General features: G+C 41.8%; 1 protein-coding gene across 1 annotated transcript in view; it reads left to right on the top strand.

Moving 5' to 3' along the window:
• The window catches only part of BAIAP2L1 (BAR/IMD domain containing adaptor protein 2 like 1), an 88526-nt gene that overhangs the window by 20710 nt on the left and 49153 nt on the right, over positions 1–18663 (top strand). The window contains exons 2-3 of the mRNA XM_057528502.1: positions 2682–2757; positions 7453–7539. Coding sequence (XP_057384485.1) covers positions 2682–2757; positions 7453–7539 — 163 coding nt within the window. The remainder of the gene's footprint in view (positions 1–2681; positions 2758–7452; positions 7540–18663) is intronic.

The following is an 18663-nucleotide window of genomic DNA, read 5'->3' as shown; positions in this document are numbered from 1 at the left end:
GGTCACTCTGAATGAAGCGTACTGGCCAGTAGCCACCCAGTACGCACGCGCACACGCTTCCAGCCAGCGTTTAGGGCTTTACTCCTAAACACGGACTGCCAGTCAAGCATCACCAGACATTTGGGGAAAGCCTCCAGCACAAAAGACAGTTGGATACCAAACAATGAGAAGAAATAACCAGGCAATATGGGGAACTGGCAGAAAATATCCCCAAAATTACAGTTTATTCAGATAAGAGATGATACTGCATCCATAAAACAACAGGATGCTTTTAAAAAGGAATAACCAAAAAAACCGGAAAGAGCCCAAATTAAAAATATGATAGCAAAAGTTTGAAAAACGTAAGAGGAGTTAGAATGTACAGTTGAGGATATCTGTCAGAGATAGAACAAAAAGTGGAAAATCAGAGAAAAAGGGTAAGATAATTAGAGAATAAATCCAGGTCATATAAAATCCTCCTCAGAGTTCCAGAGAATGAAGAGGCAAGAATCAAAACAGGAACCCTTTTCAGACCTGAAGCACATAATTTTCTCTATGGGTAGGGTCTGTTGAGTGCCCAGTAAAATAAATGAAAAAAGTACCCACACTGAAAAAAAAAAAAAAAAGTACCCACACTGAGACAGACCATTGGGTAGTTTCAGAGCACAGGGATAAAGAGAAGGGTTCCAGAAATAAGCCCCCTCCCACCACCTGCCCCTCACCAGAAAAAAAAAGTCATATACAAATGACAGCCGACTTCTCAATAGCAAAACTGGATATTGAAGACCGGAGCAATATCTTTAAAATCCTAAGGGAAAATCACTTTCAACCTGTAATACACAGCCCAGCGAAATACCAGTTAAATGTCAAAGTAAAGATAATTTCAGACACGTGGGGACTCAAATTTACCTCCTGCGTCATTTCTTAGGTCACTCTTGGAGAATGATCTCCAGCAGATAGCAATAAATGAAGAAGGAGGAAGATGTGGAATCCAGCTAATGAGACTGTCACACAGGGGACCAGAAAGGGACATGCAAGGGCAACAGTGTGGCAGGAACGGTCAGGCCAGACTGAGTAAGAGGACGGAGAGTCCTTGGAGGAAGTTCTGGGGAAAAAAATGGAATGGAAGATTAGCTGACAGCTTTGTACGTTTGAAAAACAGTGATAGGCTCCTATGAGATCCGATGGAGCGTGTGGAAACATTTAAGGTAGATACATAGAAAAATCTAAGGCGGGGGTGGGAATGAGACAATTATTAATCCCAGGAGAAACAAAAAGAGTATATCAAGAAAGGAAGCATAATTCTTGTACATTCCTTGCATTGTAGTGACCAGTATTTACAGAGTCATAATAAACCTTGACTGTTGATTTCCCAGGAAACTGTTATTTAATTATATCGGAAAGACTGGGAAAGGGAAAGTAGGGTTGTCTACCGTAGCAGAAAGCCAGCAGTTACTGTCCAAAATTGAGAAGTCAAGAATATTCATCAAAACTATGGCAGCAAATACAAAAGAGCACTTGCAAGCAAGCTGTTATGTGGGTGTAAGGCCAGGGGTGGGGAAGGGTTGGGGCAGGGGTTCTTTTTCACGATAAGCCTTTATACTGTCTAATAAAGTTATTATAGTCTTTCTCTACTAACTCGTAATGGAGAACCTTTTTATCCTGAAGAATAATGTGTCAAGTATCTGCCCCTTTGGATGTTGTGTGGTTTTTTATTCTTTTTGTTGCTTGGTCCTCTACAAACAAGGTACACATTTTGGGAGGGGGTAAAGGGATTTGTCTGGTCTATCTGGAATGATTCATATTGTGACGCTTATGGTTTGTAGGTGGGACAGATATACTGTCACCATGTGTTCTGGGTCAAGAAGCCAGAGACCCATAGGAATGATTTCTTGTCTGTACTTCAGATTTAGGGTAGCATTTTAAATTTAGGCCAATGTTCTAAATAGTCGCCTGTTTTATACTTGTCATGGCACTTCTCTCTATGTTTATGACCGTCTAGTGATATAGAAATGACACTTTTAAAAATGAAAACCATGACATCTGCAGAGATAGAGCATCATGAAGTCCATAATGGGAAACCATGTCTCCCCCTCCACTGCTGTGAGCACAGGACCTACCACACACTCCATGAATAATGAATGAACTGATGGCTAGGAAAAAAATGCCAGTGACCACCTAGAAAGAAAGTTCTAGGCTGGCCTATGTCTTAGGGCTGTCAGCAACACCCACCCCCATCCCTTCCCCAGTAATTAGGCAGAGCAAAAACAACATCTCTTGGAAATTCCTGTTCTACTGATAGTCAAAACACTGCCCATATAATTAAGTTCCTATCGTGCGCCCCTGTTTCTTAGCACTATCATGACAGCCGTTAACTTACCTAAACCCAAAAGGGAGCATCAGCTTCTGGACTCATGGCCCCCACAGGGTGTGCTTTGTAGAGATGGAATGTCTGCTACCTGCTTCATTTACAGTAAATTCTAGGCAGCTCCTGGGCAGGCAGGGAACTGCCAGGGTCACAAGCACCTCACCACTCCATCAGTTAGGATGGAAGTGCTCTTCACTACTTTCAAATCATGACTTTGTGGACGGTACCATCAGGCACACGTGGGGATCCTAGGCTATGCAGTGTCACCATCTAGAGATTACTTGGTCTGCTGTTCGCTTATTTCATTAATTTGGTTTTTTTGTTTGTTTGTCAGAATGTTATGGAACAGTTCAATCCTGGGCTACGAAATTTAATAAACCTAGGAAAAAATTATGAAAAAGCTGTTAATGGTAAGTCTGTTTTCTAAATTTATAAATATAGAGTGCATATGAAAGCCATTCATTAAATATTTTATTTTTAAATGCTACTGAATTTTAAAAATATCTTTAAATTGGTAGCAACTGTTTACAATTAATCTGTAGAACTTTGCGATGATAGGATATTAGTATACTTGAAATGAGTAAGTTGAATAATAGGCTACCAAAAGTGACATATCTTAAATATCAGATTTTGCTTTTTGACACTGCTTAATCTTTTATATCATTGACAGAAACATGTTTTCTACTTTTTACACCAAATTCTTTGTAAACTAATAACATATATAAAAAGTGTACTTAAAATTTTAAGATCCTGAAGCATAGGAATTATTCTCCTTTTTATTTATGTAGAAGAATTTCTTGTCTTTGGGTGTATCACTTTTGATAGTAATATGAGAAATAAAATGTTTAGCCTGAATGGAAAGACATCTAAATTAAAGGTTGAACTTAGATTCTCATTTCAAAATGAGTGCTTAATTTAAAATGAACTCAGGCATTGGCTTTTGTCTCTCTGTGAACCAGAGTTGTTTGCTGGTTTGAACAGATTTCATCTGAGGAAGCCAATGTGCATCTACACATATATTCCCCTCCCAAAAGGGGAACGTTATCAGTGATCACCTTGATGTGGACCATTTTTTTAAAGTCTTTATTGAATTTGTTACTGTATCGCATCTGTTTTATGTTTTGGTTTTCTGGCCCCGAGGCATGTGGGATCTTAGCTCCCCAACCAGGGATCGAACCCACACCCCCTGCATTGGAAGGTGAAGTCTTAACCACTGGACCGTCAAGGAAGTCCCTTATCAGTGATCACCTTGAAAACTCAAGATGCTAACAATCACCAAATTCTAACATGGTCAGGACAATTCTCTGTATGTAGCAAGTGTCACCCCCAAAATATTCAGATCCCAGTTTTACCATCTACCCTGGTTCACTAAGACCAGCACGTAACATTAGTAGAAAATTTAGTTTCCAGCGGTTTGAGATTTGAAGAAGTCTTCAGACCAAGCTTTGTGTCTTTTTTTCCCCTCTTCTTTCTCTCTTTCACGATACCCCACCTTTGGCTGCTCCCTGATGATGTTTTGAAAGTAAACCTGCGCCCTCACACCCTCAGTGTGAGCCTGCTCCAGGAAAGGGGAGGTGCTGGCGTGACTCGGCACTTTGGATTGCGGACGAGCTATCGTTTCAGTCACTGCAAAAGTAAACTGCTTATTGACTTCCTTCTGGATCTCTGTGCTCTTGGCCAGACGTGTTCAGTGTCAGGAAATGCAGCAGGCCTGGGATTTCCCTCCCTCTCCCTCTAGCAGTACCAGTGACTTCTATGGGTGCCCCCTCCCTCCTTCAAAGAACTGGAGCCTTGTTTTGGAAGCTGACTCTCTCCTGATGATTACCTAGTCACAAGACCACAAAGTCATCGCTTTATCCATCCCCTGGAAGGAAATCACTCTGACCTGCAGTGATTTTTTTCTTTCTAGCATGAGCTGCCTCTCTGAGGCAGTTTTACAAGGTGACGCAGTGAAGAGCCCACAGCTTAGCCTCCTGCTAACAAGGCTTCTCCCCAGCAGCCTCTACCGCTTTAACACCTCCTGGGGCCTATTCTGCATTTCATAAGGTGTTCCAGGATTTCTGCAGGCCATCTGTTTTTGGCTGAAGCCATTGAGAAACTTCAATAAAATGTGTAAAGTAGTTGGTAAGAAGCTGTAGTATAGTCGAGGATGCCAGATGTGCAGTCAACAGTTAGATTATAGCCCAGGGCAGCAGCACAGCTGATGAAGAGCATAGGACGAGCAGCGTCTTGTACAAGAGTTTGAGCAGGAGGCCAGTGGAGTATGGAGCAGGCAGGAGGCCGTGTAGGAGCTGAGCCAGCTGACAGACGTTAGGTTTCAGTAGGCAGACGCTGCTTACTAGTGCTTCAGACAGGAAAGACAGCATCCAAGCCGAGCCCTGGGGTCCACACTAGCATGGGTGAGAAGCTGTGAGGGAACAGTAAAACATAAGGTGGAACAAGGTCCTACTATGACTGCATTTGGATACAGCATCTGTTACCTATTGCCGTATAACAAACTGCCTCTAAGCTTGGTGGCTTAAGACAACAGTAGTTCATTATTTTCAGTCGTCCTGTAAAGGCAGTGCAGTTCTCTGTACACCTGGGACTCTGCAGTTGCAGTGCACTGGGGCTGAGCTCACTTCCTCTCTCAGGCATAGCTGGCTGTCCCAAGAATACAAGCCCCGTGGGAGTTATGCCTGCTCGTACCCCATTGGCCAAAGCAAGTCACATGACCAAACAGCCTATCAGCGTCCTAGACAACTACACCAGCTGGGAATTCCGGGACGTGTGATTCATTGAAGGCCATGACTGTAAAAATCTACGATGAATTCCGTGGAGTGTGACAGGCTTACCCTGTGGCCAGTGGGAGGCCATTGAAGGCTTTTGAGCAGAACTGTAACCTAGTGAAATCATATTGATATTTTAAGGAAAGTTTTTCTGGTAGAAATGTGTAGTTTAGATTGATGAAGTAGTTGATCAACCACTAAAAATTAATAAGCTTCATTCCTTAAAACAGTAAGTGGTAGAAAATCTCTAATGTATCCACATTAAAAGGGGACAGAATTATGAAAATATTAGTTTATTCTTTTTTCTGGATAAATTATAATTTTTAAGTTAGTGCAGCTTTATCATAAAAGCAGGATATTTTACTAGACTAAGAAGGTTAAATAGTTTTAAACATAAGTCAACAGTTAATGAAAAAATTTCAATGTGTGGATGCAAACCAAAAATTTTATTTAAGTGTTGTGTAATCCTGTATTACCATTCTCCCCCGTTAATTTGCTTTTCAGCTTATCAGCACCTTGCAATTTTAAATCTTCCCACTAAAATATTACATATATTAACTTGACAGTTTATTGGCTATAAACCTTGTTTTTCGGTGGAGTCATCTCTTTTTCAGTGCTAGCTGAGACCAAAGAGTCAAAAAGCACCATGATTTAGAACTGCCGGGGTTGTGTGCACTGCCTCTGCTTCGCCATTGACCTTGGGCACGTCCCAGAATATCTCTTCTCTGCTCCACTTCGTGAAACGGGGTGATAACATCACCACCCTATGTCTTAATGTAGTCTGGTAGATTAATTTAAGTAATGATTTGGAAAGTTTACATAAATGCTATTTGTTATTGCTCTTTTTTATAATTACGCTTTACGGTTATCCTTAGTCTTATGAAATAATAATAGAGTAGAGCATTAGATTTCCTGAACTTGTATATATATGTAGTAAAAGCTGTAACTTTCATAATTTTTTTAATTCTACAAGACATGCAAAAATAGATTAATTTGCCATGAAAATACTACTTTTTTTGGCCTGTAGTATCTTCAGCGGGACTTGGGCATTAATTCATTCTGTGACCTCCTCCCCCACCTTTTTAAAACTTGAAATACCTTTTAAAATCCATCTTTTAAAAACAATACCCATTATAAACTGGTGTGGCCTCAGGTTTTCTTCTCAGTGAGAGGAAAGGAACCTGAGAGGGGTTGCTTAGGGCTCTTTTATCTCCCAAATCCTGTGGTCTCCAAAGCTACCGGGCAAAGTGATGTCTGTGTATGAAGCTAGCCTTTGAGCAAGATAAAATATTTTCTCCAAAGTCACACTAAATAGGCTAGATCTTATTGAAAAGCTTGCTTGTTGTACACCTTCAGTCTCCTGAAACCCAGCCTGTGTAAAGTGACAGAAAGAATGGGTATTAGCAGCTTCCATTAGTTTGTCCAGTACTCACACTGTTAGGGCATTTTATAGATTGAAATCCTTTGTTTCAAAAAGGATAACTAACTTGCCCAAGAAGGTCATGTTGTTGGAAGTAACAGTAGAATTCAAACCCAGATTTGTCTTGCTCCTGGCTCCCACCTACAACCTCCCCGCACCCCCAAAAAAAGAAAAAAGAAAAACAAATCAAAAGCAGATTTCTGTACCTTATAATGTAGTTTTCAGAATCAGTTTGAAAGGAGAAGTGTGATTTTTAAGATCATTAGAATCCAGCTTGTATAGCAGTAAGAGTTTTCCTATCTCTGCCAAAAAGGAGCGGAAAGAAAAGCAGAGCATTCAGTTATTTTTCAGGTAATTTAATTTTTTTTTGAAATAATAATATATTTCAGATTTCATAGATTTTTCTCCTGGCAACAAGTATGGTAGTTGCTTGTGTCTCAGAATATCTTTTTCAATAGAAAAAGTAAAAATGCCATAGAAGGCCCAGGCGCCTAGGCCAGCCCACACAAGCCCCTCTAGCTAACAGTATTGCAGACCTGTGTTGCTGTAGAGTGACCAGCTTGGTGCAGTGGGTGTGTTCCAGCCCCAGTTCCGTGTTAGGAACATATCCCCTCTGGAGCTGGCATCAGGAGCAGGCAGAACCTTCTCCGGACCCCCGGCCTCTGCCGCTGCTAAGATTCCCCAGGGCTGGTCGGAGGCGAGGATCCTGTGAGGGCTTTCCGGTGGGTGGGGGGCCTGCAGGAGTGCAGTGGAGGGACCTCTGCCCCCGGCACAGCTCTCACGCTCAAGCCCTGCCTCCTGAGAGCCACACTTGCCTCAGCCGCGAGGGACTCCGGGGTGTTTGGAAGAAAACCTCTGTGTCGTTTCCTCCTTTCCGTGTGTAAGTGATGATTGTGTGTGTCACCTTCCCTGTCTAGCTATGATTCTGGCGGGAAAAGCCTACTACGATGGAGTGGCCAAGATCGGTGAGATTGCCACCGGGTCCCCTGTGTCGACAGAGCTGGGTGAGCTGACCGTCCGTTACATGTAAACCCAACTTGAGCGCGGTTCCGGAGCCTTCATCCTGTGAGCCCTGATGAGAACATACGAAGTGGCCCAAATCCAGAATGCAAAAGAGGGCTAGCCCAGCACTCCGGTTTGTTCACCTCTGCAGTGATTGACTCCTCCGCGGTCTGTCCAAAGTGGAGGCTTAGTTAAGGGCAGGCCACTAGGAACTGGGCTTCTGCCTCTGAGGTTTGGGCCCTAGTTCCCTGCTGATCCCTGAAGCGTGAAGCCCGGGGAGCCTTGACCCACTTTTTTTTTTTTTTTTTTTTTAAAACATCTTTATTGAAGTATAATTGCCCTACAATGGTGTGTTAGCTTCTGCTTTATAACAAAGTGAATCAATTATACATATACAATATGTTCCCATATCTCTTCCCTCTTGCATCTCCCTCCCTCCCACCCTCCCCATCCCACCCCTCTAGGTGGTCACAAAGCACTGAGCTGATCACCCTGTGCTCACCCTGTGCTATGCGGCTGCTTCCCACTAGCTATCTATTTTACATTTGGTAGTGTATATATGTCCATGCCACTCTCTTACCCTGTCACACATTTTTTTTTTTTTTTTAAAGAAATTCACGTTTATTTATTTATTTATTTATTTATTTATGACTGTGTTGAGTCTTCGTTTCTGTGCGAGGGCTTTCTCTAGTTGCGGCAAGTGGGGACCACTCTTCATCGCGGTGCGCGGGCCTCTCACCATCGCGGCCTCTCTTGTTGAGGAGCACAGGCTCCAGACGCGCAGGCTCAGTAACTGTGGCTCACGGGCCCAGTTGCTCCGTGGCATGTGGGATCTTCCCAGACCAGGGCACGAACCCGTGTCCCCTGCATTGGCAGGCAGATTCTCAACCACTGCGCCACCAGGGAAGCCCCTGTCACACATTTTTAACTGAAGGGGATGTGCACGCAGCCTCCGGCCTCTGGCAGAGCGTTTCCTGTGACTCACCTTGCAGAGAGTCCAGCCCCTTTACCTTCTGCTCTTGGCCGTTGCTGTTTCCACAGTCGCTCTCGGTTGTGATTTTTCCGGTTTTGCTGGTATGAATCGATCCCCTGTGCACACGCGGAGGGCGAGGGCAGCCGCACCCTCGGCAGCACCAAGGCTTCTGTTTACAGAGCCGGTTCACTGTACCATCTCCGAAGCGGGGAAAGGTGGATTTTTTTTTTTTAATAGCCCCGCACATAACCATCATTTTAATAACTTGTTAAATATGTTTTACTTGACAGAGGGTAACATTTCAGAGTTTAAAATGTTTGTCAGAATTTGAAAGGTTCAGAAAACCAGAGGAAAGGATTGATAAAGTGTGTGTTTAAAGAAAGGTGTGTTCCTCTCCAATTAAAAAGTGGAAAGGGAAGCAGAGGGGCAAAGGAGCACATGTTTAAGGTTCAAATAATTCACACCATTCGTATGTTAAGTGTCTTGAGGGTTTTCAGGATTGCTTGGAAAACTCCTAACTGACCCATAAAAGCCAAGGAACAAATTCAAGGTGTGATGATGGTTCTGGGGCTGGGGGCTGGGCTGCTGCGCTTGCAGTGGATCTGGGCGCTCGTTAACATTCTCTGACAGCTTTTGTACCGGAAGAGTTCATAGTCTTGAAACCTGTAGGCAAAAGCTAAGCCTGAAGTGATGCTGGGTGATGAATAAGTCAGTACTGCGATACTGAATAGAATCAGTTACGTGTAGAAAATTTTCAAAGCCCTGACTTGTATTCTGTTGTTCTGGCAAGGTCTGAACTATAGTAACTCTGTCCAAAGTGGATCAATTTAATAAAATACACACTGTGTTATGTAGACAGAAGCAGATAGTAAAATTTAGGACATTTGAGGGCTGATTGGGGTGATTATAGGGTTCCAAAAATAGAACTAAATTAAAAAGAAACATCCTATTTGTGTCAGGCATCAGGGGGAAAAAAACTATGACCCTTACGTTAAAACATATGGTGCTTTGACTCACCGTCATTCAGTTTGCCTTTTTACTGTTTTATGGTTCTTGCCACTGTTTAAATAAGACTTCTGTTCCACACCTTATTTGATTCAGCTGTGAGTTTATAATGTTGAATCAGCTGTTTCCACAGCAACCGTGTTGTTATAAACACGAGCTTAAAATTTCGGTTTCAATAAGGAAAATATGTTGCAATGGTGCAGTTTCTTTCATGTGTTTGTATTTCATTCAGAGGGAATGGAAATTACTTGCTGCCATTTTTTTTTCAAGTTGTCCTTTTGCTTATATTCACTCTATCATGTAGTTAATTTCCTACTCACTTGCAGCCATTCCATGATAAAGTGCAATCCTAGTAGGAGTTGCTTTTGGAGGCCTAACATTTACTTCTTTTGATTTGCTTAGTTTTTTATTTTGTTGTTAAAGTTTAGACTAAAATACTACCCTGTATCTGTTTAAATTCCTGTATGGAAGAGCACTGGACAATTCATAGAAAAAAGAGAGACCTAAAGTTGATTGTACCTTTCTTGTTTTTCAAGAAGATTTTCTGATCTAGTTACTGACTTTTTGGTATCGGTCTTCATACTTTATTATGAAACTTATGTTATAAATTCCATTTGTTAAAAACTGAAGGGGTATTACATATGTGAAGATTATGAATCATTTCAAAATTTTCATTCCTGAAGAGTATTATCTCTGAAAAGTCTTTCTTTTCCCACGCCCCACCCCCCGCAAAAAAAAATCCTATAGTTATACAATTTTCCGTTTAAAATTTTTGCTTTGGGAGGAAAATACCCTCTGAGTAAAAATATTTACTTAATTCATAGAAATTTGTAGTGAGGATTCAACTTGGAAAACTTGGCCAAATACATTATTAATGTAAATCAGGGTGGCAAAGCTAAGCATTTCAGTCTCTTCTCACTTTAGAGGAAAGAAGAGGTGTGTGTGGGGGGGTGTTGATTGGCCTTTTACTTTTCGTCTTCTGGGTCGGTCTCTGTTAGTAGCACAGAGCTGCAGCAGTACCATTTCTGACTTGTAGCTATGGGTGTTTTCATTTTGATATCCCTCTTTCGGCGTCAGCTCACCCAGTGCTGTGTGAATCATTTAAGATGCTTTTGCCCACGAGTAAGAAAATACCCAACTAACAGTGGTGTAAGCAATAAGGATGTTTATTATCCCACATAAGAAGTCCAGGAACAAGGGGTTCTTGGTTAATCATTACTAAGGACTCTGAGACTTTCTCTCTTTCTTCTCATCCTAAAGCCCAGCTCCTCATGGTACCAAGATGGCTGCCCTGCCATTGCTAGTCTCAGGCGTCACATCCTCCCTCTTCCCACTATGTCCAAAAGCAGGAAGGAGCACCCTTTACGGAGGAGGAAACCTTCTCCCAGGAGCCCCAGCACACACCCTCTTGTTCCCTCTGGCCTGATTTGGATCACACGCCCAGGACCCAGCAGCAACAGAGGTTTCCCAGGCATGGTTGGCCAAGGGATACGTCGAGGGGGAGAGGGCACAGCTGTTAGGAGGACACCCGATGGTGCCACCAGTCAGGGAGCTCTGGTTATCAAAGGTCTTGTTTCAACGGCTTTCAGTGAAAGGAAAGGACTTACACACACGTTACTGCTCTAGCTGTGCCGTGGGCTGCAAAGTGCTGCTGAGTTTTGCTTGTGTCTCTGATTGGGATAGTGTTTTTCTCCCACATGGGTTGTGTGGTTTTGCTATCATGTGTGTACTTCACACTCTATTTATGATTGTTGTTTCTCCAGTAGACCACAGCCATCCTTCCCAGTCTATTCCTATTTGGGAAGTGGGACTCCCAAGCACAGAAGATGAATTAGGCATGTGGGGTCGTTTTTGTTTTTCTGTCCTTTTGCTTTTCTTCTCAAGCCTTTGGGTATCTTTTCATCACGAACTCTTGGGGCATCTTCCCTGCCTCCGTTTCTCTCTCCTTTCTTTCCTCCTCTCATCTTCCTCTCTGCCGACGTACCTGCACGGTCTCACAGCCTCTTTCATCACTGCCATATTTCTTTCCAGCCTTTTTTTCCGGTGAGTTTGTGCCTAAGAGCCAACATTGAGTGCTTGCTCTCCTCGGGCACAGGACCCAGTGCCCGACAGGGCCTTTAGTTCAGCATCTTATTTAGTCCTCAGGGCCGTCCTGCACAGAGCTGGGTGCAGGCACTTCCGCTGTCTCCGTTTTCCACGTAAGACCCAGAGGTGAAGTGTGTGCCTGGGTCACACAGTAGCAGGTGGTCCGACTTGAGGATCTGAGCTCTTCACCTCTGCACTTACTGCACTTCACTGAGGCGAAGGGAAAGGAAAGAGGCAGCCAATCACGGGTTGCTGAAGAGGAAGAAAGCGGGAACCCCACGACGGGGACCTTTTCAAGAAGGAGATGAGAGGGAATCATTGGTGTCAGAGCAGCCGAAGACTGGGGAGGGGCTGGCAGGTGTGGTGATTGGAGCTCACTGGCCCCCTCGGAAATGGTGGCTTCACTAGGGTCCTGACCATAAACACCAGGTGTTACAGGGTTGAGGGAGATGGAACTAACAGAAGTTTTACTTACATATGTATGCCTTCTTACACGTATTGCTTGACTTTTGTACAGCTGTGCTTCACATAGAAACTCAGATCTCATTAAGTGCGTGCTGTGTGCCGGGTCCTTCGTGTGTTGCCTCATCTCATCCTCAGGAGCCTCGTGGATAGATGTTTCCTCCGAGGTCTGCAGGGCGGATGCTCACCCACCCCGCATTTCCCTGGGGAGGCTGGTAGACCATAAGGGTAAACTTGGCAGTCACAGCCTTCTGCATGGCGGTGAGATAACCTCCATGGGCAACCACATTGGGTCCTGTGTCCTTAGCCATGTGCTCTGCAGCCAAGCAAGGCAGAGCAAGGGCTGTGGAGGTCGTGACCTCCGCGAGAGGATGGTAGGCGGCATTGGTGCTGCTTGGGAACGATCCTGTGACCCAGGACGGGGAGGCCAGGCCAGGGAGGCCAGGCCAGATCTTATTTTCCCCTGAGACTGCCCAACACCCGAGAGATGCTCAGGAAAGCTTGTGTTGTTACAGTGCCGCTGTCAACTTACACCACCCTGGGCAACACGTCACCTTATGAGTGGTTGGCAGGACTAAGGGAGAGGACAGCAACACGTTCTGGGTTGTTTGAAGATGAAATGAGATAATATGCCTTGTGTTTTCTAAAGTTTCACAGACCAGAAAGATGCCTCTCTGTTGCCGCTTCATATGTTCACAAGTATTTGAGAACTAAAAAATCAGTACCAATTTTTTTCATTGACATTATTCTCTTCCATAAAGTAGGTGATGTGTTTGTAAGAATATACGTTTTTGTTTGATTATTCAAGAACAAATTATTTCAGTTCTCTCTATTGTATCTTCATTTTCTATTTCATTAATCTCTACTCTTACCCTTGTTTTCTTCCTTGTACTATCTTTGGGATTATTCTGCTGTTCTTTTTCTAATTTCTGAAATGATACATTTAACTCATCAATTTTAAATACAGGTAGGACCACAAAGATGACCATACAAGTTAAAACCATGCAAAGCCATCTTAATAATCAATGGGGAAAATTATGATTGTCCTGTGACCTTTAAAAATGTTTGTCAGAAACATTAAAAACTCTCTCACTTTCAGTTATAAATGCGTAAGGAAATGGAAAAAATAAAACTGATATTTATTTAGTACACAGTACTTTAAAGCATTAGAAACACTGATAGTTAAAGCATTTTTATTTATTTGTAAAAAACTCGAGTCGTTTCAACAACTCTTGTCGCCTTCTTGTATAACTTAAGATACAATATGCTTTTGCAAATTGTCATGCTCCTTTCTAAGCTTGGATCAGCTTCCGGCATTTTATCCTCGGTGATTTCAGTGTTGTGAGACAGCCTTGAGAGTTCCTTTAATGTGAAGTTTTTTTGGCTGGTATCACTTTCTCTGAAACACCTTCATCCTTTTCACCACAACCGCTTTCCTCAATTATGTTGATGATTCTGGGCTTCACTCCATTCTTGTGGCTGTACATCCAGGGGCTCTCAAACAGTAGCAGTGTTGACGTTCCCACAGGCAGGTATTTCTTCTGTAACTCCAGTTACAGTCATTGTTACCACTTTTAATGTCTTTGCTGCACTTCCTCTTTCAATTATTCATATTTGTAACACATCACATGGGTTTGTCACTGGGAAACAGGGAGGCAACACACCTCCACACTTTGCTGTCTGTGTGCTCTATTTGCAGTCCTTGCAGCAACACCACACTGTCTTAATTACTGTAACTTTATGATAAATCTTGATAGCTAGTAGGAGATATCAAGTAAAGTAAGTAGATCTTATTCGAGATTGTCTTAGCTATTATAGGACTTCTGCATCTACACGTTCTTTAGAATCAGCTTGTCAATTCTCACTAAAAAAAAAATCTCGAATTTTTGACTATAGATTGAATCTATAGATGAATTTAGGGAGAACTGACTCAATCTTCTAATCCATGAAGATGGTATATCCTTTTAATTACTTGGGACTTCTTTAATTTCTGTTAGCACTATTTTGTAATTTTCATTGTGGAAGCCTTGCACATTTTTATACATGCATTTTTAGATACTTATGACATTTTTGTCCTATTGTAAGTGGCATTTTAAATTTTTTTATTTTCTACTTTTTTTATTCTGATTTCAATTTGTCATTATTTATTTATTTATTTATTTTTGGCTGTGTTGGGTCTTCATTTCTGTGTGAGGGCTTTCTCTAGTTGCGGCGAGTGGGGGCCACTCTTCATCGCAGTGCGCGGGCCTCTCACTGTCGCGGCCTCTCTTGTTGCAGAGCGCAGGCTCCAGACACGCAGGCTCAGTAGTTGTGGCTCACGGGCCCAGTTGCTCCGCGGCATGTGGGATCTTCCCAGACCAGGGCTCAAACCCGTGTCCCCTGCATTGGCAGGCAGATTCTCAACCACTGTGCCACCAGGGAAACCCGTCATTCTTTTTCATTACTATAAATTCTATTTAGTTCTTTTGAAATCTGTGAATTAATTTTTATCATTTTAATAATAGATTTATTGAGATCAGATTAACATATAGTACAATTGCCCCATTTAAAGTGTATAGTTCAGTGGTTTTTAGTATATTCACAAAGTTTTAAATTATCACCACAGTCAACTTTAGAATATTTTCCTCACTCCAAAAAGAAATCACATACCCATTAGCAGTCACCTCCCATTCACCCCCAACTCTAGTCGTATTTAACCATTAATATATTTTGTCTCCTATAGAGTTGGTTTTGCTGGACTTTTCACATAAATAGAATCATATAATATGTGATCTTTTGTCTCTGGTTTCTTTCACTTAGCACAATGATTTCAAGGGTCATTCACATTGTAACATGTAGCAGTAGTTCCTTTCTTTTTATGGATGATAATATCCTATTGTATAGATATACCACATTTTGTTTATCTGTTTTATCTGTTGATAGATTTTTAGGTTGCTTCTACCTTTTAGCTATTAAAACATACTGCTGCTATGAACATTCGTGTACAAATTTTGTGTATACATACGTTTTTCTGTCTCTTGGGTATACACTTAGGAGTGGCATTGCTGGCTCATATGTTAACTCTAAATTTAACCCTTTGAGGAACTGCCAGAGTGTTTTTCAAAGTGAATGCACCATTTTACATTCCCACCAGTAGTGTATGAGGGTTCCAACTTCTTTAAGTCCTTGCCAACACTTGTTATTGTCTGTCTTTTTTATTATAGCCATCCTAGTGAGTGTGAGGTACTACCTCATTTGAGTTTTGATTTACGTTTCCCTAGTGGCTAATGTCGAGTATCTTTTCATGTTCTTACTGGTCATTGCATATCATCTTTGGAGAAATGTCTATTCAGATCCTTTGCCCATTTTTACTTGGGTTATTTGTCTTTTTATTATTGAGTTTGCCAATCAACTTTTAATAAAGTTTTGTTTTTCTGTTTTGATTCTTTTTATTATCAGTGCAGTTTGAAGTTCTTTTTTAAAAATTTATTTATTTATGTATTCATTGGCTGCATTGGGTCTTCGTTGCTGTGCGTGGGCTTTCTCTAGTTGCGGCGAGTAGGGGCTACTCTTTGTTGTGGTGTGCGGGCTTCTCATTGCAGTGGCTTCTCTTTGTTGCAGAGCACAGGCTCTAGGCACGCAGGCTGCAGTAGTAGCAGCATGTGGGCTCAGTAGTTGTGGCTCGCGGGCTCTAGAGCGCAGGCTCAGTAGTTGTGGCATGCAGGCTTAGTTGCTCCGTGGCATGTGGGATCTTCCAGGTCCAGGGCTCGAACCCGTGTCCCCTGCATTGGCAGGCATTCTTAACCAACGCGCCACCAGGGAAGTCCCAGTTTGAAGTTCTTGACAGTCTAATTCTGCTGATGCTTTATTGTGCCTCTTGATTCTCATTCATGTGGAAATATTTCTGTATGGGTTTTATTGTCATCTCATGTTCTCTTCCATGTTGGGGTCACCTATGGAGGTGTAAAAGTTTTGCTATTGGAAGTCACCAAGAAATGAAAAGTAGAAATGCCAAGCAATGGTGGAGCTTCTCTCATTTAAATATGTTTAATTCTTAGAAAATAAAAATAGTTGATGGAATATGACTTACCATTTGATAAAGTTCTTGTAAAATATTTAGAAGGTGCAAATGAAATGCTCCTTTATTTTCTGTCATATCCATACTAACAAAGGTATTCTGCCAGTTTTGCAGGGAAAGTGACTCAGACTTTATGGAAAATATCTTTAAATGTCTAAAATTTGTAAGCTATTCTAATTATCTAAAACTTAAATAATGGCAGGTTTTAATTTTCTGTAAATAGACTAGATACACATCCTTCTCCCAAGAGTCATTCCTAATGGTTTTCTCTTGAAAATAAAAGGTCCTTTGTGAATAGAGTCTGTTCTCCTATTATAGAGAATATTGAGGAAACGTGTCATTGCTTTTTCTCAACTATAATTTAAAGTAATAGAAAAATTTTAATGATTCAAGAGAAATGCCAAATTTTAGTCATTTTTATGCTAAATGCGCTGAACCACTAGAAGATTACAGTAAGAATTAGCATATATTTTGAAGTTGCCTTCAAATTCGCTTTGTTAAAGCATCACCTTTTATCAGTTGTACCTTAACCCAGCAAACAAGAACCAAGGGGCTGGCCAGCACCGATTTGAAACTAAAATTTTATTGGGACACGGCCGTGCCCACTTGTTCATGCGTTGTCTGCAGCTACAGTGGCAGAGCTAAGCGGTTGCAACAGAGGAGGCCTGAACTGTTTACAACCCGGCCCCTTGCAGGCCCTTACTTGACAGCAGAAGGCCTTTAGGGTCATCCAGTTGCTTAAGTCACTCAGGACGGAGCCATCGTGTGAGGGATTTGATATCCTTTTCTCCAAAGAAAAAGCAGCTCCTTACCATCTGCGATCTAAGTGCTTGGGTTTAAGACTATACTTTCCGGGATCATTCCTGTAGTCTGTTACTAAGTGCTTGGGTTTAACACACATTAACAGCATGATCCCAATAACCACAGCGTGTAAGCAGCTCTGGGGTGAAACTGCCTTGCCCTGTTGGGAGGAACAAAAGAACAGACAAATGCAAAGCCAAAAACCAGAGCTCTGTAGTCAGGATTTGGCAGGTAAAATATTTTAATCCACTGTGTTTGTTAAATAGTAAGTCATATGAATAATAATTCACGTGACTCAGGTCGTCAGGGTGTGTACCTGTAGCCGTGCACATAAATCCTTATCACAGGTACACAGTTCAACTCAAGGAACAGTGCTTATTTAAAAGAGGAAACTGAAATTTGTCTAAAGCTTCCAGTTTTGTCCCTAAATCAAATGACGTTTATTTTTTAAGACTTAGGAAATATGGAAATGGCGGAAAGGGAAAACAGAAATGGTCAGGGGAAAATATTTTGGCAAAATATTCAAAAGAAACTTTGAACCAGTTTTTTCATCTTTAAACCATAGAAAAATAAAGCTTGTTCTCACTTATTTCTCAAGGAATAACAGGGGACTTTCTTCAGGGAGTTGACAAATTTCCTGTGAGGTATAAGGATCTCAGCATTACATAAATTTAGACTATGTTATTATGTTCCAATTCAGCCAGCTATTACATTATGTATGTATGTATGTATGTATGGCTGCATTGGGTCTTCGTTGCGGCACCTGGGCTTTCTTTAGTTGCATCGAGCGGGGGCTACTCTTCCTTGCGGTGCGTCGGCTTCTCATTGCGATGGCTTCTCCTGTTGTGGAGCATGGGCTCTAGGTGCGCGGGCTTCAGTAGTTGCAGCACATGGGCTCAGTAGTTGTTGCACGCAGGCTCTAGAGCACAGGCTCAGTAATTGTGGCACACGGGCTTAGCTGCTCCGTGGCATGTGGGTTCTTCTCGGACCAGGGCTCGAACCCGTGTCCCCTGCATTGGCAGGTGGATTCTTAACCACTGCGCCACCAGTGAAGCCCACATTATTTTGAATCATCTGTTAAATTGTTTGGGCCAGTTTCTTAAACTGATCACAAAACAGAAGATTTTATCTCCTCACCATCAGGGAACCTAGAAAATCATAGGTTTTCTTTTGTTATTGATAGAATGTTTATTGGTCATGCAATTTAAAAAAATATATTTATTACAGTTTTGTCTTGTTGACTTTCAAAATCCAACCTGACAGTCTTGGGTCTTAAAAATAAGAGCAGTAAAAAACACCTGAAATATTTTTTTTAAATGTTATTCATTCAGAGAAATATCATAAATAGATTCCTAAGGTCTAGATAAAAGAATTCATGCCAGAGTCAATGAGAGAGCTAAGTTGAGTCAAAGCAGTTGTTATTGACCAAAACCATTTATCTTTTAGTTGCAGGTGAGGCTCACTTTAAAGAGATTAAAATCCTTTCTGCAAAAATAGGAAACAATTAATAGGGAATTTATTTTATTTGCTTAACATTGTATCTGACATATGCATATTAACTCCTGTACTCATCGTGATAGCTCTCTGAAGTGGGTACTATTATTATTATTATTTTCAGTTTACAGATGAGGAAACTGGGGTTCAAAGAGAGTTAAATAACTTGCCAAAGTCACCCAACTGGTTAACGGCTGGTTAATTTGAGCCCAGGTAGCCTGCCAGCTGTGTGGCCTATTACGCTGATTT

The sequence above is a fragment of the Balaenoptera acutorostrata genome, chromosome 15 (genome assembly GCF_949987535.1).
Source record: "Balaenoptera acutorostrata chromosome 15, mBalAcu1.1, whole genome shotgun sequence".
NCBI classification, from domain to species: Eukaryota; Metazoa; Chordata; class Mammalia; order Artiodactyla; family Balaenopteridae; genus Balaenoptera; species Balaenoptera acutorostrata.
The sequence above is the reverse complement of the archived record's forward strand: the minus strand, read 5'-3'. Positions and strand labels throughout refer to the sequence as shown.